A 21636-nucleotide genomic window follows, 5' to 3' on the forward strand; every position below is an offset into this window, starting at 1 on the left:
TCTGAATTGTTCCTCACTGTGCACACATAATAGGAGCTAAATCCTACTGGACACTGTCAGACAAAGGCCTCAGCCTTCCACGGGCCTTACTTTCCTCATCTATAAAATAGGAGGGTCAGACCGAGCCATCTCTGATGTCACTTCAGGCTCTCAAAACCCAAAGAACTAGAATTTCTCTTGAAAGGGCCTCATATGAAGAAAGAGGCACAACAATCTATCCATCCATTCATCTATCTGCGTGTATGTGTATGCATATATGTGCACATGTATATGTGTACATATACATATAAACACATATATGCACATGCACATAAATTTATATATTTATATATGTTTGTATAATGTAGGTTTCTGTTACGTATGAATATATAATAAAAATATGTTGCATTAAATTGATAACTGTGATAGATATATTAAATTAATAAATATAATAAAATACATGATAGCTTTTTTATTTATGTATATGTTAAACTGGGAGGGAGGTTACAGTGAATAAGGGTCTGGATTGTAATCAGGAAAACTGAATTCAAATTCTGCAATTCTGCCTCCAACACTTACCAGCTAGCTGACTCTGGGGAGTCACTACACATCTCTGGGCCTCAGTTTCCTCATCTGTAAAATGTCAGGGTTGGACACAATAGGCTCTAAATTCTTTTCATTTTATAAATAAGCAATTCTATCAACCAGAGTCTGCATGCTCTGAGGAATTCCTGTCCTTATATAATCCGTATAAGGAACTATAAAATTAAATGGATTTAGGAGCAAAAAACTCTTTTTTTTTTTTATTCATGAAATTAAAGAGTGTCTTTCTTATTAATTACCACCATCAGGAAGGCAGCAGCTGTTGCCCAAACCCCAGATGAAGAAGGCATCAGCCTCTCTTCTCCTCTCAGCAACCTCTAAAGATGGATCTGACCCAGGCTCCAGGCAGTGCTTCTAGTCTGGCCTTCGCGGTGCAGACCTGAAAGCGCTGTTCAAAACAAGAGCCAGAATGCTAGGTAGAGCATCCAAGGCCTGTCACTTAAAACCAAAGCCATTGTGGCTAAGTTCTAAATCTCCGTATGCCTCAGTTTCCTCATCTGAAAAATGAATTTGTTGGACTAGCTGGGGTCCAAGGTCCTTTCCAATTCTAAATCTGCTTCTTGACTCCAGGCCTAGCACTGTGTCCGCTAGGCCACTCGGCCACCCATCGGTAATTAAGGGATCCTGAAATCTCTGTACATCAGAGCTCTTCCTTTTATTGTGGCTGCCTTGCTACTGAGTAGAGCCAATGTAGGTGTCCATGTTTCAGGTCAGGGGACCAATTTCTCACACTAGAAAGCAAGATGGTGCATGGCTTTTTCCCCCTTTAGATCCATAAGAAATAACACCAAAGTACTGGACCAACATTGGCATTTGAAAAAGCCAAATAAGGGAATTTTCATCATTCTTTAGACAGAGAACACAGTAAAGGTCTCCAGGTTTTCCTGTGTTCGTTACGTTATGCCTAGAAAGATGAGTACATTAGGTCCGCACAGAAAACCATCTTTGATATCATGTGCATTATAATAACCTGAGGCTTCTAGGGGAAATTGGGGTATGAAGGTAAGTGAACAGAACTGCCCGAAAATCTGTCCAATGAATATCAACATTATATATGTACATAGATATTGATGGATGGATGGATGGATGGATGGATGGATGGATGGATGGATGGATTAATCCACTGTCAGTGTCAGGGTGATTCACTGATGCTACAGCATGTCTCAAGCATATGCCTTTTTTTTTTAATGTGCTGAATGTCTTTTCTCTTTAGTGCTAATAAAGCTAGGGAAAATTGAATAAAGATGTTTTCACTGATCATTCTGGGTAAATACAGATAATTTTTTTTTTGTTTTTTAGTGAGGCAATCAGGGTTAAGTGACTTGCCCAAGGTCACACAGCTAGTACATGTCAAGTATTTGGTCTGAGGCTGGATTTGAACTCAGGTCCTCCTGACTTCAGGGCCGGTGCTCTATCCACTGTGCCACCTAGCTGCCCCGTAAGTACAGATAATTACCCAACTATTTTCTATTCTTGGGGTGTTTGCCCCAGATTCCATGCTAGAATGCAGTCAAGCATCAAATATTCATTCAAGAAGGCAGGTAGTGTGGTGCAGTGGTAAGGGCATGGACATACTTGGAGTCAGAGGACCTGGGTTTGAATACTGCCTTTGCCTCATGTGATCCAATTTCTTCCACCGTAAATCAAGGGGCTTGGGCTAGAAGGCCGCTGAGGTCCTTTCTAACTCTAGGATGCAGCTGGAGGCTCAGTGGGTGGAGTGCTGGGCCTGGCATTAGGAAGACCTGGGTCCAAAACTACTTTGTGACCTTGGACGAGTCACTCAACCTCCTTCAGACTCAGTTTCCTCATCTGCATGATGGTGAGAATAATGGCGCCTACCTTTCAAGGTTGGTGTGAGGATTAAAGGAGATGTTTGTAAAGTTCTCTGCAAACCTACGAACACTCTGTAAATGCTATTATTCTACTTTTATCTAGGATCCTTCTCTCCATGAAATATGAGTGAGCACTAGGGTACGGCAGGCCTAGTGATCATGCACTGCTTGTATAACTTCGGCACACAAAATCAAAATGACTTCCTTCAACTCCAAGCCATTCATTGAATTGAATGTTTATCTTATTATGTTACTCACCAGGCATTAGAATAAGAGCCTCTGGGCAGCCACGTTCTCTGCTTTTAGGCATCCTCCCAGGGACCCAGGGCAGGAATGTTTTGAGATGAAAAGTCACTTTTCCCTCTCACCTGTTGGTTGGGAGTATTTTACTTTTGGATGGGGCTTATTGCCCACCACCATTTCATGATTGTCCCAGTAAAATGCAAGCTCCCTGAGGGCAGGGATTATTTGATTTTTGATAGAGTGGCTATTGTACAAGAGCTGGATTTTGGGTCTGATCCTAACTAGCTGTCCCTTCAAGTCCTTTAGCCTCAGCTTCTACATCTGTAAAATGGAGGCGATTGCCCCAAGGCTCGAATGAGACGTCATATTAAGTGCACTGCAAAGTTATGAGCATGACGGCAATGTCAGCTATCAGTATCACTGTCCCCATACAGCCAGCGCTGCACTCTGAGCACGCACTTTAATTCACAGGTCTTGGCTTGGACCCAAGGACTGTGGAAATGTTCTCCACCCTGCCCAAATGCTGGACTTTTGGCAACACTGCTCACTGAACACTGACTTCCCCCCACCCCATCACATCTCTAGGGAGTCAATGAATAAAAAAAAGAAAGAAAGAAAAAACTCTGGGAACGAAAAGGCATCAGGAAAGCGTCACCCTTCATAACGCTCTCCAACAGACCAAGAAAAGAAAATGTTATCAGTAGGAAACCATTTTACAGGAGTAGACAGCCACACATGTGGGCCCCATAGAACCAGCCTTTAAAACGTAAGCAAACATTTTAATTAAGAAAGTCAGGGAGCTGGGGAGGGAGGCGGTAAAGGAAAGATCTCTCATTCTCAGGTAAATATTGTTTTTTGTTGAGAATGCAAAGACTCGCCTGAGAATGGCACACAGTACGAGAAGGGAGCCTCTGTTTCAAAGAAAGGCACCAGGCTTTTGATAGGCTTGGGCCCGCCAGTTCCCAAATATATTCCTACATGCGGTGAACAAATTATGCCTATAGACCCCAATGGAACTAACCAAAGAATGCCGGGAGCCAAGGAATAGGAAGCTTCCATGCTGGCCACACAGAGGCCCTGGGTCATTTGGAACACGCTGGCTGAACTGTCCCAGCCCAGAAACAAGAAGGATCACAGGAAGTGGTTAATGTAGGAAAGGCGGCTAGGACGTGGAATGCTGGCTGGTGGTGTAGCACATTATAAAAAGGAATTCCTAGGCCAACTTAATCAGAGATGCCTATCAAAGCTAAATACCTTGGCCGGTCCACTCATCCACCGTAAATCTAAGATGGTATCAAGGATTAGGCTAAGGATTTCGGGAAAGGTATTTTAGCTTTGCAGGCATGGAGGGTTGCATGAGGACACAGAAACCACAAAAAAACAAGATCTCACTCTGAGTTTACAAAGTTTTTTTTTTTTCAAAAATCCCCCAAAGAGACAGTTTGTCAAATCCTCTGGATTCACTCCACAACCCAATGAGGAGACATTTAAAAAAAAAAGGTGCTTAGCACAGGGTCTGGCATGTAGTAGGTGCTTAATAAATGCTCGTCTCTTTCCTTCATTCTCTCCATTCTACAGACAAGGGATGAAGCCTCGGAAGGCTAAAGCATCTTTCGTCTGGAATGAAGCTAGAGTCCTCGCTTTTGTCATTTGCTGTAGTCAATTGGTCAAAAGAATCTCCAAACTTAGCTAAGTTAGTCCCTGGAAAAGAACCCAGTTGCTCTGAGTGTACTCCAGCACGTCCAGCATGGAAGGACATTCCAAAGCTTCCAAGGATTAGGAGAATGTAGGGTCACCTCCAGGTCCCAAGGAGGTACCAGGGGATGAGACGTGTGTCTGTCTCTACAGCTGCATGGGTGTGCGCCCACACAATCCTGGAGATGTATGTGTATGTACACACAGACTCTGATTTAATCCACTCCCTTTGTTTGAGGAGCAGCCCTGGCCCACTTCTGTCATCTCAGACCTCCGCGATCTCCTGGCCTTGGAAACCTTTGTCTTGTCCTAGAAGAGAGTGCTGTCCGTTGTAGCGGGAGGGAAAGGGCCCAGCACACACGCGCACACACGCACACATACACACACACCCCTAGGAATGTGGAAAAGAAGCAAAACATGCATAGGATCCCAACACACTTTTTGTGGTATGTTTGCCCCTGTGCACCATTCATTGGGAAAGGCTTCTGGAGAGAAAACAAATCCGTGCTCATAATGACATTTCCCTTTGGAGTCTAAGAAGAAAGCTGGGCATGGTAAACACCCCTTTAGGCCTGCCCTAGTGGCCAGAAGCCAACTCTGTGGAGAAAGGAAAAAAGCTGGGAACAAAGAGGGGACAATGGTTTTTGGCATGGATATTTATGCTATTTTCCCCTTTTCCAAAAGGGGCTGTGCACCTGTTAATGCAGGAGTAGAATTGGTATGTGATAACAATTTATGGGGCTATGATTGCAAAGCCCCAGATTTATCAGCTGTGGTGATTGTCTTGGCCAACACAACCTTGTAAAACTAGGGCAAAGGAGGTTCACACGGAGCCGCCTGCTACCGGAGGCATTGAGGCATTGAAAGGGGTGCGTTTGGCCTGCCTTGCTAGAACGCAGTCTTTGGGGAGGCCTACCAGTCTCAGAGACGCGGTGGAGCATCTGATCCGGGGCTGGGTGAGGGACCATCGGAGCAGCAGGGGAAGAGCGGCTCCTGGAGACAAGGAGGTGTTGGTCAAAGGCTTCTGTGCCAACCGTGGCCAGCTGAGCTGGGTACGCTGGGAGCGCGTGTCCAGGCTGAGGCTCCAGGAACGGCTGTCACCGAGAAAAGAGCAAAGGAAAGAGGAACACGTGGAGAGGAACAGGTCAATAAATTAAGTTCATTAGGCCAGTCATCATAAATAGCGTGAAGCAGGAGGAGAAAAAAAGAAAACCAAGGCCTCATCGATAAATTCATGCAGCAGATGTTTTCCCGCTGACAGCCGCAGTCGGCCTCCCCACCTGGTCCTGGGTGACGGCAGGAAGCCTGCCTGTCCAAACTGAAGGAAAGAAAACACCTTTCTCTTCAGAGGGAAAGACGTGACCAGGGCATCCGTAGAGCAACGCCTTGAACTCCCTCACAATCAATCAATCAATCAATCAATCATCAATCAATCAACAAAAGTCTATTAAAAACCTACTATGTTCTAGTCAAGTCAGCCTCCAGACTGTCAGCACAACAGCGTAGGGACGCGTCGTCCTCTTTAAGATCAGTGAAACTTCTGACCCCCAGTAAATCCAGTAATAAAAACCAATAGAGTCAAGGCAATTTGGCCTCTTGTGGCCTGAAAAGGATGGTACTAAACCAGGATTTTCTCCAACAGTTTCCTACAGTTACTATAGGATAACACTGTTCTTTCGTAATTCATGTTTTACTTCCTTAGGGATCTAGAAATCCTACAAGGATGGGCCTGGTGGCTGCACACAAGCGTGCTGCTTGAGAACTAAGTCCTGAGGGTATCATGGACAGAAGGATGGGCAAGCGCTGCTGCGGAATTCATGAGACATTCTAGGGAGCAGAGAGGAGTGTTAGTGCATGCAGCCCTGGACTCGTGGTGGAGAAGTTGGGGTGTTACTGTTCAGTCACATCCAACTCTCCGTGACTCTACTTCTTGGCAGAGATACTGGAGGGGTATGCCATTTCCTTCTCCAAATCATTTGACGGATGAGGAAACTGAGGCAAACAAGGTGAAGCGACTTGCCTGGGGTCACCCAACTGAGGCCGAATTTGAATTCAGGTCTTCCTGACTCCAAGCCCAGAGTTCTATCCAATGTGCCACCTAGCTGCCCTGTAGTTGAGAAGACCTGAGTTCAAATCCTGTTCTGGACACTTACTAACTATATGTTCTTGGCCACGTTCTTATCTCTCTGATTCTCATTTTCCTCTCTGTAACATGGAGATAATAATAGCACCACCCAGAGTGACTGGGAAAATCACATTACATCATCTATGTAAATTGCTTTGCAAACCTTAAAATGATACACAAAGTTTAGTTAGCTGGCTAGTAACGGTGATGGTGGTATTGGAAGTACAAAAGGACAGAGGATTTGTATCTCCATCATCAGAGAGTATAATCTTACCACTGAAATCCTTAACTCATTCTTCGGGGCCTCAGTTTCCTGCAACTCAAAATAAAGGGGTTAAAATAAACTTAAAATAAAGGCTGCCCGAATTCTGAAGCTCCTTCCTATGCTGGATCTGTGGGTCTGGGCTCTAATGACCCCCAGATCTATAATGTTGATAGTCAATAATGAATAGACATTTATTAATAAATATTAAAAGAAGAGTGTATGTGTGTGTCAACATTTTCCAAGTATTTTCAACTGTATTATCCATTTCTCAAAATGTTCAGGTCATATAATAATAATGATGATCATTGTAATAACAGCTAACACCTGAATGTTTACCACATTGTTTAAAGTTTACAAAAGTCTCATCTGAGTCTCTGCAACAACCCTGTGAAACAGGTGTGATATTATCCCCATTTTACAGAAGAGGAAACTGAGGTGAGGAATAAAGGATCATGGAGCCGGAAAGATCCCTGAGGAGGTCATCACATCCGATCCCCTGTCCTTCAGGAAGGTTGCGCTTCAAATTCAGACAGGCAGCTCTCTGGAGGAGATTCCCAACTGCCAAATTTTTATAACCTAAAACTCCAGGAAATTCTTCATTTCGAGCAGAATCTCTCATGCTTCATTTTAAGCCTGTTTTGTTCTTGATGTGTGCTTAGCGGAGATGGAGGACAGCATGGCCAACTAATCCTTCACTGGTTTTTATGAGGGAGCTGGACGACCAATATTGGCATCTACCTCTCAGGGTTGGGAAAGCTGAGTGGGTAAAGGTGTGCAGCTCAGCCCAATACAAGCAAGCCTCCATGCTGATGAAAATACAGGAAAGTGATCCATGCTCTCTCTGCATCATGTGTGTGTTTTGGTGTGACGCATACACAAAAGCACATGGGCTTCTGTAAATACCTGCCATGGCTTGGGTTGTGTTACATACCAAAAATAACTGAAATATAAAAGTGCCACTGTATATTATCTCACATGAGCCTTGCAATAATCCCAGGAGGGGGATACTGCATATGGTGTTATCTGCACTTAGAGACGAGGACATTGAGACCCAGAGAGATTGTGTGGTTTGCACGGTGTCACACATCTGGAAAGGTGTTCAGGGGGAGACCTGAATCCAGATCTTTCCAGCCCTATGTTCACCCCCCAAACTCCCCCACACCATCCTCTCCTTCCAAATGGCCTTTCTCCAGGAGCATATGGTCTAACTGGGGAGATAAGATGCACACATAACTAAAGCACAATAAAAGGTATGAGACAACACACTGAACTGTGAAAGACAAAAAAATGAGTATGGAAAAGTAGGAAGGGAAGGGGAAAGGGAAAGGGGAATTTTATATAAATTCCTTTTAAAAATAATAAATCTACAGTTAAATAATTATTCTCAGAAAAGCACTGTTGACATTTCTGTTCTTATAAATGATGTTTCCTTATCAATCCACACATACAATTGCTTATTAACTATTTAACTTCCATGTTCGTTATCATTAATAACCAGATAGTTGTGTGTGTGTGTGTGTGTGTGTATGTGTGTGTGTGATGCACACGTACACACACACGTGGGTGGTAGGATATGTCAGCTAGGGGATAGTGATGCATCCTCAAGTATGGTGGGAAAATCTCAAGGGTCAAAGTTCAGCTCACACTTGTGTGCACTAACTGCCCCTGAACAAGGCAGAAAACCTCACTTTAGTAGAATAAGAAAGGGGCAGGATTTCAAAGTTCACAGAGCACTTTCTACCCATTACTGAACATCACCTGCACAAAAGTGTCAAGAAAGAAGATGCATAGGCACTGGTGCCTCTGTTTTAGGAATCACAGAACTGAAATTCCCAGAGTTTAGATGACTTGCCCAAGTCACCTAGCCAGGAGGTATAAAGGGCAGGATTTGAAACCAGGTCTGTCTGAGTGTGGCTGGCTCTCCACCTACTATGCCACACTGTCTCTCATCTTACATAGAGTGCTTTGAAGTTGGTCAAAACACTTTTATAGCTCATCTTTTTTTGAGCCTCAGAACACCCTGTAAAGTCTATATTGGAGACATTATTATCCGCATTTCACAGAGGAGGAAATGGAGGCTCAGATTGGGTAAGTAACTCATCCAGGACTGCAGAGCTGATAGGGCTCAGAGGTAGAATTCAAATCCAGGTGCTCTTGGGGCAGCTAGGTGGCACAGTAGATAGAGTACCAGGCCTGGAGTCAGGAAGGTCTGAGTTCAAATCCAGCCTTAGACACTTACTAGCTGTGTAACCCCGGGCAAGTCACTTAACTTTTGTCTGCCTCAATTTCCTCAATTACAAAATAGGGGCCGTAACAGTACCTACTTCCCAGGGCTGTTGTGAGGACCAGATGAGATAATAATCTCAAAGCCCTCAGTGCAGTGTCTGGTTAGCTACTGTGAACTATCATTACTTCTAGACTCCAAGGCCAGCATCCCACCCCCTTAGGCCACAAAGATCAGTTTACTGTGTTAGCGACCACGTATGATAGGGACTTTAGGAACAGGACCAGGGGAAAAAGGAGCCTTTTTCTGCTGACTCATCAGTAAGCAGTTAAGCCTCTGATTTCCCATTCCCACTGGCAGGCGGTGAGTCAAGGGACAATGTCCAGCCTTTTATCCTACTTGGCTGCCGCTGGCTAGGGCTGCATCCGAGTCATCACCCAGATGGGCTGAGAGAGCTCCTGGGCTTTTCCAAAGGTCCAAAGGGGAGAATGTGTTTTTGTCAATCTGCCCACCCAACAGGCTCCTGGGTAACTGGTTTCCCATGTGAGGAGTGCTTCACGATCCCAAGAGAAGCTTCCATGATATCATTATTCCCACCAGAAATGAAAACACTAGCTGGTTCCTCTCCCCCAAATTTTTTTGAACTTTTTAATCTAAACTAGTTCTAATCATCTCTCAGACCTCAGAGAACACTGATTTGAACCTCGGTGGTCCCTGCTCTCCTGCACTTCAAAGAATGGGAACTCAGTGGCCTGAAAGCTTTCAATGAAAGATGGGATCTGTCCTCTTGGTGCATATCCAACCCTTCCTTTTTCCAAACATGCAGCCTGATTTTCCATACATGCTAAATAATATGCCCCAGAAACATAAAGCCAAGGCAAATCTTTATATGCACAAACTTATATTACTCTCAAAATATGAGGAATTTATAAATAACATGAGATACTCTGTGACCCAACAACTGAGTATAATACACCTACAAAAACTACAAAATTGACTATTAAGAATGGCCTCCACCACCACCCCTAAAAAAAAAAAGAAAACTGATGTAGTCACCAGGACTTGACTTCCAGTAAGTCTGTTTATTTACACACATAGTAAGAGTGATAAGGGTTGGGAGGTATCCAGTGTCTACACGGGCTGGAAAGAAGACTTAAGGGCTACTTCTGATTCCAACCCAATTAATGACACCGTGGGCAGTGGGGAGCCTTGTAACCGCTCTCCTTCAACTGCAGGCTACAAATGATGCTTTGCTAACTGCCCCTTGGAAAACATATCAATAGCTTTTAAAATACTTAGAGATATCCTCATGTGGGACTTACCAGAGAAAACAAAATGATATGGCCATAGCAAAATCATGGTTTAAAAAAAATTCAAACTAAAATAGTTATTAAGATAGAATACTAATGTGCTATAAGAAATGACAAGCAGGATGGTTTCAGAAAAACCTGGGAAGACTTTTAAGAACTGATGCAAAGTGAAGTGAATAGAACAGGAGAACATTGTACACAGTAACAGCAATATTGTACAATGAGCAACTATCCTCAGAAATACAATGATCCAAGACAATTCCGAGGGACTCGTGATGAAAAATGCTATCTGCCTCCAGAGAAAGAACTGATGGAGTCTGAATTCAGATCAAAACATAGTTATTTTTTTGGCAATGCAATTGGGGTAAAGTGACTTGCCCAGAATCACACAGCTAAGTAAGTGTTATGTGCCTGAGGCCAGATTTGAACTCAGGTCCTCCTGACTCCAGGGCCAGTGCCCTATCCACTGTACCACCTAGTTGCTCCGAAGCATACTTTTATTACTTTCTTCTTCTTTGATTTGGTTTTTTTTATTAGTTTTTGTTTTTCTTTTTTTGGGGGGGGGTCTGTGTTTTCTTTTTCAACATGACTAAAATGTTTTGCATGATTTTACAAGTATAATTGATATCAAATTACTTGTCTTTTCAAGGGAAGGGGAGTGAGGGAGAGAATATGGAAGTCAGAAAAATTTTTAAAGCAAATATAAAAAATGTTTACATGTAATTGAGAAATATTTAATAAAATAAATAAAAATACATTGGGAAAAACAGGTATTAAGTTCCTGAGTTAATATATGAAGCACTTTGCAAACCTTAAAAAGCTATATGAATCTAATATTATTGTTATTATTATTATTATTATTATTATTATTATAACTGTATAAGGTAGTCTGCTGAATGTGGGACACATAAAGATTCACCTCAGGGAACTTACATTCTAGTTTAAGATGGAGGATGCATAGGACAGGAAGCCAATGAGCAGAAGGCAGTGAAGCCAGTGAGAGACTCACAGGGCTAGGGCTTGAACCTTACTATAATCAAATCAAATCTAACCAGCATGTATTAAGTGCCTCTTTATATGCTGGGTCATAGAGGATGCCAAACCCAAAGTAAAACCATTCCTGCCCTCAAGGAGCTCCATTCTATGGGAGAGACCCGATGGAATTCAGTAAGTGTCTGCATCGGTGCACTAATAACTAACAGAATCAGGAAAGGTCCCAAAAGTTTAATATTTTCTAAATGATTGAGAAAACTAATTCAGCCACTTTGGAGTTAATCTTATAGCCTCAAAGCCCAAAGGAAGTTAAATCCATGGGAATTTTGCTTGAGTAGAGACCACAGAAATAGGCTGTTTCTGAACTCCTGAGCTAAAATGAGGAATTATTTTCATCATGAAAATTATGGAATCAAAGATTTATGGCTTGAAGAGCCCTTGGAGGTCAACCATTTTGACTGTTTCTCTTTATAGAGGAGAAAACCAGGGCCCAGAGAAGTAAATGATCCAATCCCACATAGGAAGTGCCAGTGCCAGAATTCAAACCCAGGTCCCTCTGCCTCCAAATTCAGCAACCTCCCCCCGCCACACACACAAACACCACTGTATTATGTAACTATGCTTGTGTAGAGCTGCTCATATGGTTCGGTCTTTGTTGCTCTTTTCAGGAGCCAAAATTTGACAGCAGTCTCCAGATCAATGGTCCAGGGAAGGCTGAGGTGACCTGACTTGGCTAAGTGCTTGGGGGCACAATGAGATGCCATGTCTACCCAGGCCGGGTACCCACCCAGTGCTGTCTTATGTAGAGCCAGGGAGCACTGAGATGACATTAAGAAGGCTCTAAAAATAATATCTGAAAGGAGGTAAAAAATGGTCAGTGAGTTTTGAAAATTAGAAATCTCTTGGTCTTCCTTTTATTTCCCTCTTTAATATGAAAAGAGAAGGTTAATATTGGTTCCCCCTAAAATTAACTTTTACATGCACATCCATACATACATGTATAAATGCACACACTTACATAGAAACACACACTATATCTATATGTGTAAATATGGCAGCTAGGTGGCACAGTGGACAGAGTGTCAGGCCTGGAGACTCATCTTCGTGAGTTCCAATCTGGCCAGAGTCTTAACTGGCCTTTCTACGTAAAGTTTTTCTCTGGTCCAAATTATTCTTCGTTCAGCTGCCAAGTGATTTTCCTGAGAAACAAGCCTGGCCAACAAACTCCAGTGCCTCCCTATTACTGCAAGGATTCAATAGAAATTCCTCTGTTTGGCATTTAAGACCTTTCTCAACTGGGTGTTGGCCTATCTTCTTCCACATTATACTATTCACACACAACAGATAAACTGGTCTTTTTACTGTTCCTTACACACGACACCCTATTTCCCAGCACTGAGCCTTCGTATTAGCCCTAGTTTCCTTCAGGGTTTAGATTAAAGACCATTGTCTACGTGAAACCTCTCCTCAAGCCTGACTGCTAGTCTTTTTCTTACAAAATGCCTTGCCTCTATCATGTGTATGTTGTCTTTCTAGATGAGATTGTCAATTCCTTTACGGTACAAACTGTCAAACGTTTCTTTGACTATCCCCAAAAACTTACATTATACATAGTTGGTATTTAATAAATTCTTATTTGTTGATTTTTAAGAATTACACATCTGTACATGTGACCATTCCCTTCATCTCCCCCTCCTCCACGTAGTAGAATATAAAGGTTTGAAGGCATTGACTTTTTTTGTTTTCCATCTTTGACTCTGTATCCCCACTACTTGGTACAGTTCCTGCAACACAAAAGACACATTAAAAATTCCTTTTGGATGCAATTGAATTGAAATGAAAAGACTCCTTGTTATCAGCAGATGGCAAAAATGACACACTGAGATACCTCATCTTGCTAAAACTCCAACATCAGAGTCGACTGCCTCTCAGAAGATATGGCGGGTGCTAAAGAAGGTGAGATGATTTCTCTACTATTCTCCAGACCCACTTGGACAAGTGTGACTCACTGACCCTGCTGGGGTGATGAAAAGAAGGCCTTTCTTCCCCCTTTTTGCCTAAACCTGAAGTCTAACTAAAGGATCTGTGGTGCTTCCACCAAAGACAAGATATTCTGATTTCCCGCAGAACGCATGCTGCCAATTACACACAGCCCCCTGCCAAAGTGTTTGTCCAGGCCATTTGGCTTAAGTAAAAAGAAAGAGAAAGGATGTACAGTCAGCACTGTATTGCTCTTGGCACCTCACCACAAGCATCCTCTTCAGCCCAGACGAGCGTCTGGAGGAGGCAGCAGATCCCACTTGTAACAGTTTCTAATGATGTTATTAGAGAGGATACATATTGGCCACTGTAGGTCAGAGTGCAGACCAGCGAAGCTAGTTCCCACCCAGACTCTTCACTGATGCAATAATCTACTTACTCATACCTAAAGAACCTCTGTATCACAAACCTAGGGCAGATTCTGCTTTTCTGGAAAGGATGCTATTCGTGGTAATTTTCCTAATTATAAGCAAGTCTTTACTGGGTAATAAAGAAAAATGTCACCAGGGTTAAACCCCCGATATTAGTGACATCAAACTGGGATTCTTAGTGAACTGATTCCTCAGGAAACCATTTTCAGTACCATTGGCCCCATTTTAATGTCCTGGAATGAGCTCTACACCATCCTCAGGCTCTCAATTCTCTACCAGTAAGTTACAGGCAACATACCATGTACCCTCCACAATGCTTCACAGAGCTCATTTTAAGCATAAGTGGACGGAAAGTTTATATGCTTCCTCATTAAAATGTCAGCCCTTTGAGGGCAGGGACTGTCCTGCTTTGTATTCAAGCACTTAGCACACTAGCCTAGAAAGTCAAACTGACAAGTCAAATCACTCAATTGACTAAGGTCCTTCCGGTCATTGATGGCTCTCTTTCCTTTCTTTGTAGCTCTAGAACTTAGCACATAGTAAGTGATTCATGGAGGCCAGCTGGCTGAGTGATGGATTGTTGTTGTTCAGTCATTTCAGTTATGTCTGACTCTTTGTGACCCCATTTGGGGTTAAGTGACTTGTCCAGGATCACTTAGCTAGTAAGTATCTGAGGAGGGATTTGAACTCAGGAAGATGCATTTTTCTGATTCTCAGTCCAGCACTCTGTGCACTATGGTGCCCCCTAGCTGCCCTGATCATCCTCATGACTATATTTTAAAATTCAAGTCTGGGTGCTATTGCACAAAGGTATTACCAAGCATCTTTTGTCAATATTTGTGAAACAGGTTTCTGACCTGTCACCAAAATGTGACAGATTTTCCAAGTATATAGAATGTTCAACTAGCATCTGAGAAAGTTCCCCAGTTGCCAAGGTAAGTGATCATACTTTTATCATTCTCAGGCTGCACATTTATATCAGCTCCACAGCCAGAGCCTCTCCTCCCACTCCCTACCCCCATTCCTTTTCCTCTTCTCTCTGTTGTGAATAATAATAATGAGAGCTGATATTGGTATAGCACATTAAGGTATGTGAACATGCTACCAAACACAATCACACTTGCTGTGGTAGGCATTTCCACCATTATTATTCCCATTTTACAGATGAAGAAACTGAGAGTTAAAAGGGTGACTTGGCTAAGCTGCCATAGAGTAGACATGGAGTAGAGACTTAGCCTGACTCCAAATCTAACATGCTTCCTCTACAGCAGATGTCTTTCTAACATGTAATGATTCTCCTAGGTGGAACAGTAATCTCAGTATCTTTCACTTCATTTTAGAGTGCTCAGAAAGAGCAAAACGTCTCATATGTTGGCCAAACGTCATTAGAACATAATTATAACACTGACAAAACCACATCTGTATATATTTGTTTCTTTGTTGTAGTTTTTTTTCTTTCAGTTCCTAAAAATTAACAAGAACATCGAGACAAGGATTCCCAGAAGAGAAGAACCATGTGACCTGTGTGTCTTCGGCACAATGAAATGCCACAGCTGGGTGGTGCTCAGGTGGCTTCCACGGCTTTCCCATACTTTTCAATCTAGCTTTAGACATCTGGGTTAACTGTGTTATTAGCCCACATTTGAATACATTACCTAGAGCTTAACCATCTAGCTATGCTATTAGTAGCATAATCCACAGTATCCAAACAGGGCAAACCACAGCTTCTAGGCTCAGTGGCTCCCACTCGCTCATTGTACACATTCTTATTACCGAGTATCAGCCTCTATATGCCCGCATAGATTGTACTTGGGATAACACCCTCATGGAAATCCCTAGCCTTCAGGTGGGGCAGCCCATCTGAGGCAGAATAGAGAATGTAGTTCAACTGAATATGGGCTTCTCATAACACCTATTCTATGCAATGCCCTGTGCTCAGTGAAAATAGGAGGGGGAAAAAAAGCAGAAGAGAATCACACTTTCTCCAGAAGCTAATATTTCACTGGAGCATTTGACAGGCACATAGACCTAATAAATGAAACCTAATTTGAGGAGAGAGAGAGACAGACAGACAGAGACAGAAGACAGAGGCCACAGCACTTGAGAGCTCGAGGCAGACTAAAGGAAAATAAAGATTCCAACCCAAGGAGATGAGTAGGGGGTGTTTTCCACCCCTGTCCCTTTTATTTATAATCAAACAATCTAGTCAATTCAACAAACACAATTGAGGTATTTTTTTTTATTATATGCAAGGCAGTGTTCTAAGGTGAAGAAATGAAGAAATAAATGAAATGAAGAAAACTACACAATCCCTGACCTCCAGCAATTTACAGTCTTTCCAGAAGGGTAAACTAGACACAAGTAAGTATGATAACAGGTAGAATGTTACAGGGTCAAAGGAGAGAGAAAAAATGCTCAGAAGAATTTTGAAAAGGAAGAGCTCACTTAAGCTCCAGGCACCAGGGAAAATGTCAAGGAAAAGGCAGCATTAGAGATGAGTTTTGAAGGAAGAGAGAGGATTCAACAGGTAGAAATAAGAAGGAAATGCGTTCTGGGCATAGATATGTGCAAAGGCTCAGTAGTGGGAGACCACAGGATGAGGGCAAAGAACAGTTGCAGTCCAATGTGTGTGTAGCTTAGTGTTCGTAGGTAAGAGTAATATGAATATGGTTCAAGGAGTGTGGAGCAGATTACAGAAGGCTTTAAATTTCTAAGACTAAGGAATTGATGTTTAATCTTTTAAAGAACAGGGGCCCACTAAAGGTTTGGGAGAAGAATGGCAAAATTCCGGGCTGTGAATTTAGAAGATGATTTGGGCAGCTGTACAAAGGGTCAAATGTTTGAAAAAGGTAAATACTATAGGCTGAAAAAGCAAATAGTGGTCTATTACCGTAATCAAGGTGATAAGACAGCATCTCTGTAAGTGGAGAAGAAGGAATCAATGGCAGACACTAGAGAGGTAGCATTAAGAGGAGCTGGCTACTGGTTAACGTGAAGGACTGAAAGCAGGAGGGTCGGTGTCGAAGAGATGAAGGGATGGTACGATGTGGTATGGTGAACTAGGTGGTGCAGTGGACAGCATCAGACTGGGAGTCAGGAAGACCTGCGTTCAAATCCAGCCTCAGGCATTTATTAGCTGTGAGACCCTGAGCAAGTCACTTAACTCTGTTTGCTCCAGCTTCTCACATATAAAATGAACTATAGAAGGAAACGGCGAACCACCTCAGTATCTTTGCCAAGAAAACCCCAAACGAGGTCATGAAGAGTCAGACACAATGTATGGTGTGGTTGACAGAAATGGAGCTTCTCTATAAGGCAGATGGAAGAGTCATCAGTAAGAATGACGCTAGAAAGAGAAGCAGGGAGGGAGGGGAAGGAAGACAAGCACTTTAGCCTTGAACGTGTTGAGTCTGAGCTTCTGACAGGCTGTCCAGGTGGCGAGATCGAACGTTTTGCTGAGTGTCCGGTATTTATAAGATGCTTAATTCATGATTTTTGATTGAAAAATTCAACAAGTACTTGGAAACGTGAGGCTGGACAACTTTGGATCACAGGATCATAAAAATATAGATGGAAGGAACCATAGAAGGTTGATTTGCTCATTGTACAGTGGAGGAAATGAAGGCTTAAAAATGAAATGATTTGCCTATGGTCAAACTGCTAGCAAGTGGGAGAGGCAAGCTTTGACCTTAGGTCTTCTGACTCCATATTCTCTACTCTTTCCACGGACTGAGCCAGACATTAATTTGACTTCGCCCATGCTGAGTCACCCTGATGCTGGCCGGTGCTGCAAATAGCCTTTGACTACCACCTGGGAATCTCCTTCTGATTCATTTCTCAACTTCCTAGCAGATCAAGGTCTACCTTTACAAGCTTCAAGAGTGTGAAATTATGGCCCTTGGTCCTGAGCAGTCGATATTAGTTATATAAGACTGACTCAAGAAGGAATCCCTCAATTTGGCAATCTGGGAGCAATAACACTTGTCAGACTTAATTATTCTCTTCCACCTTCTTTGGAAGGAAAGGGACCCTTTGGATCCTAGCTCTAGGGTGATGAATGTAGGCTTTGTCATTCCCACTCTGAGACTCCCGGGAAGCCTTTGTAGTTTAAATAGGACATTAATGCCTTGAAACTGGCCCCTTCATCTTTACTGGCTACATTGAGATAAGTTTCAGTATTTTATCTGCACATATACTAAGCATTTCAATTTTATCCAGCTTCATTTTCTTTTCATTATAAGTGGCTAAAATCTTAACTTCAAAAACCTGAAATATGTCTGGACTTCTGCCCTACTCAGGCCATGATTAACCTGAGCTTGCTTCAGATGAACTCAGTAAGCAGTACTCAGTAGCCCATTCCTCCACATCCTCCTTTCTATGGACCCGTCCCATTCATGCTGAATTCTGAGATAAGCAGTAATAAGGGCAAAGAGAGGAGGGTTGGCATGTTTGAAAAAGCAATGGGCCTGGTATCAGAAGGAACCTGAGCTCAAGACCCACCTCTGACACTTAAGAATAGTGTGGGCCTAGCCAAGGCATTTAGCTTATCAGAATCTCAGTTTCTTTATCTGTATGATGGGAAAGTCACATGTGTTCATGTCTTTAGGCCTGGCACGTGGAAAGTATTTTCTTGAGGTCAGGGACTGTTTTTTGGTCTTTCTTTGGAAACAGAGGAGTCAAAATCAGCCAACCCTATCTAAGCCTAATACCATTACTAGGTGAGAACACAGTCTCAATCAATCATCCAATCATAAACCTTAAGACTTAAGTCTTAGAAAACCATTTGCTGAAGTAAAATGAGCCAGGCAAGAGGTCTGTTCCAATTGGCTATTAGATTTCATTACAACCTCTGGGTTCTTTATAAAAGCATTGAATTACCTGGAAAAGGGAATTCCACACACTAGATCAAATGCGGCTTTCCAGCCAAGGCAAAAAGTCGTTAGCTTCAACCTTGGCCTGGAAACAGAAAACTCAACTCTAAATCTCGGTTTCATTATTTCCTACTGGTATGATCCTGGACAGGTCATTTCCATTCTCTGTGCCTCAATTTCCTCACAGGTAAAATAAGACATTTTGATAAGACGATTTCTCAGGGCATTAGAAATCATTCTAATTGAATATAAGCACCTTGAGGGCAGCAACAGCGTCCCTTTTGCCATTGTGTCTCCAGTCCCCAGCACATAGCCGATGATAACAAATGATTGCTGCATAAATTAATCTTCCACCCTTGCGTTTTTGCTCTCCCCACCCTCCATCTTCCTGCCTGGTACTATGAAGCCTCCCTTCACAACATTGGTGTGTACACCACCTTCTTTCCACTCATGTAACCACCACCTAGTCCTAGTTCTCATCCCATCCTTATTTGATTATCACAGGGACCTCCTAATTGATCTCTGAGCTTCTAGCCTTTCCCACTTTGCAGCCATCTTCCACATGGCTCCCAAAATACTCTCCTAAGGCACAGGCCTGGCTTGCTCACCACTTGCCAAGGAACTTCAAGAGCCCCCCATTTTCTCCAGGATAAAATGCAAACTTCCCAATTTGTTGTCTAAGACTTGTGCAATATGACTCCAGCCTACTTTTCTATTCCGACTTACATATAGTCTACCCTCCTGTCAATATGGTCAATTTATTATCTCCCACATTCCACCTCTTGGGAATACAGAGTTAAAGGTGAGACAGTACCTGTCCTCCAGGAGCTTACATTCCATTGGGAAAAAAATAGCAAGATTGTTGCGAGAACCAAATGAGAGGATAATCTGTATAGCACTTGCCGTGGTTTATGCTTAGCACATAGTAGGCCCTATTATTATTATTATTATTACCATTTTCATTATTATTATTACTATTAGCTGTGGGGAGAGGGGAGATGATCAGAAAAGACCACAGACTGAAGGCAATGGTTTTGAAGGAACATCCCACCATAAGGACAGCTTGCTTATGCAAAGTCATGGAGACAGGAGACAGTATGTCATGTGTGAGAAACATGATGATAGTTGTTTGGTGACTATAGTATGTACACAGTATATGTATAGTATACTATGTTATACATGTACTATACTAAAGTGTAGTATAGTATGTATACTATACATGTATACTAGAGTATAGTATGTATATGTACATATATAGTAAGTGATGTACACTAGGCCTGGGTAGGTAGGCAGGCAGGTAACAGGTACCAACCATAGATGAAGCACTTCCTATATTAATGCCAAGCCCTCTGGACACAAATGTGAACAAACAGCAAGACACTGCCTGCCTTCAGGGAGCTAACGTTCAAATGGCAAACGACAATCCCTAAAGTGGGCAATGAACAGATGAAAGTACTGTGTACGGTAGGGCCCCATGGTGCTGAATTCCAGACGGAAGCAAAGCTTGTAGGGGAATGAAGGTTCCATGGGCCTGGGTCTTTCCTCAAAATGGAAACCCCAAGAGTACTCACTAATGGGAGAGTCATTGGAGTCAGGCTATAAAGGGCTTTGAGTACCAAATGGACCCCAAAGGTAAGAGAAGCCTACTGAGGCTTATTAAGCAAAGGCGCGACATGGGTGGACCTGGGCTTTAGGACAATCATTTTGGTAGCTTCGTGGAGGATAAATTATAGCAAGGAGAGACCTGATGTAGGGAGAAAAATGAGGTGATCCAGTATCTGGAGTGCTGTGTTCGAGTCTTTGTGATACTTTTTAAGAATACTGATCATCCAGATAGGGGCCAAAGGAGGGGATTCAGCTGGTGAAGGCTCCTGAGAGCAGGGGGCAAGTACTGAAATAATGAAGGATGGGTCAGTCTAGAGAAAATAAGATGTGGGAGTTTGGTGGCTGGGAGCCAGGTAGCTTTCTTCCAACATTTACATAGCCATTGTATGGAAGAGGGAGGTGATCTATCCCAGGACCATCTGGTCAGGGCTGCAGAGGGGCCAATTTCAGCTTGATGTGAGGAGTAACTGTCAACTGTCCTAAGGAGAGAGGGCTGTTCTCAGATGAAGCCTGTTGCCTCTCACTGAGTCTTGATGAGTCACTGAGGCTTGTCAAGAGTCTGTGATTCCACAGACCATCTCATTCTTATCATGCTCACACACAGATGGTAGAATCAATGTCACTATTTCAAATACTAAATTGGGGCGATGGTGGAGTTGAGAATGGCTCACGATTTCCAAAAGGCTCACAGCTGGGTGCTCATTTGTCTTTAAGTATATTGTGATGAAGCTCTGGAGGTTGTCAGGAGCCCATAGCAAGGCAGGGTCCAGACTCTTTCCAGCACCCACCCCTGGGATTTCTGGTTAAAACTCCTGGTTAAATGCTGTTAACCATGTCATTTTCCCACTTACACCTGGATAGGCATGATCTTTTTTTTTTCCACCTGGATTTCTCATTAGGACAAGTGTGAATGCCCTAGATTGTTTCTGTCCTTTCCCAACTCAATCAACTCATTGTCAGAATCATTATTAAGTTGTTGGAAATACCAGGTTTTGCAAATTTAATGGGGCTTATTTTAATCTGAAGGGGCTGTAATTTCCTTCCTCCAGAAAGTTCTTTGATGCGTTCTTTGATGCACCGTCATGGTGTAGATTTGACTCTGGGATGGGCCAGTCAGTGAAAGCTCTGGACAGATTTTTAAAAATGAAATCATCCCTGACCTCAAAAAACTTACATATGACTGGGGAGGGGGAAGGGGAGATACAATATGTAGACAGATAGGTTGAAAGACACCTTATAGATCATTGAATCCAACACATTCATTTTACAGATGAGGAAACTGAGACATAAAGAGAAGTGGCTAAACCGAGGTCACATGATGAATTTGTGCCAGAGCCAGGATCTGAACCCAAATAACTTACCTTCAAGGTCACTGTTCTGCCCCATAGTAGGCTTTTTTCTAAATTGACAAATTCCTTTGCATTTATCTTTGTTCTCTCTCTCTCTCTCTCTCTCTCTCTCTCTCTCTCTCTCTCTCTCT

The 21636-nt window shown here is 42.8% G+C and overlaps 1 protein-coding gene across 15 annotated transcripts in view; it reads right to left on the reverse strand.

The window, feature by feature from the left end:
- The window catches only part of HDAC9 (histone deacetylase 9), a 698100-nt gene that overhangs the window by 291443 nt on the left and 385021 nt on the right, over nt 1–21636 (reverse strand). For all 15 annotated transcript variants that reach the window (XM_027872084.1, XM_027872079.1, XM_027872078.1 and 12 more), the window contains one exon: nt 5269–5446. In XM_027872084.1, the coding sequence (XP_027727885.1) occupies nt 5269–5446 (178 nt within the window). The remainder of the gene's footprint in view (nt 1–5268; nt 5447–21636) is intronic.

This window comes from Vombatus ursinus, unplaced genomic scaffold, assembly GCF_900497805.2.
Source record: "Vombatus ursinus unplaced genomic scaffold, bare-nosed wombat genome assembly UNPS02014799.1, whole genome shotgun sequence".
Lineage (NCBI taxonomy): Eukaryota > Metazoa > Chordata > Mammalia > Diprotodontia > Vombatidae > Vombatus > Vombatus ursinus.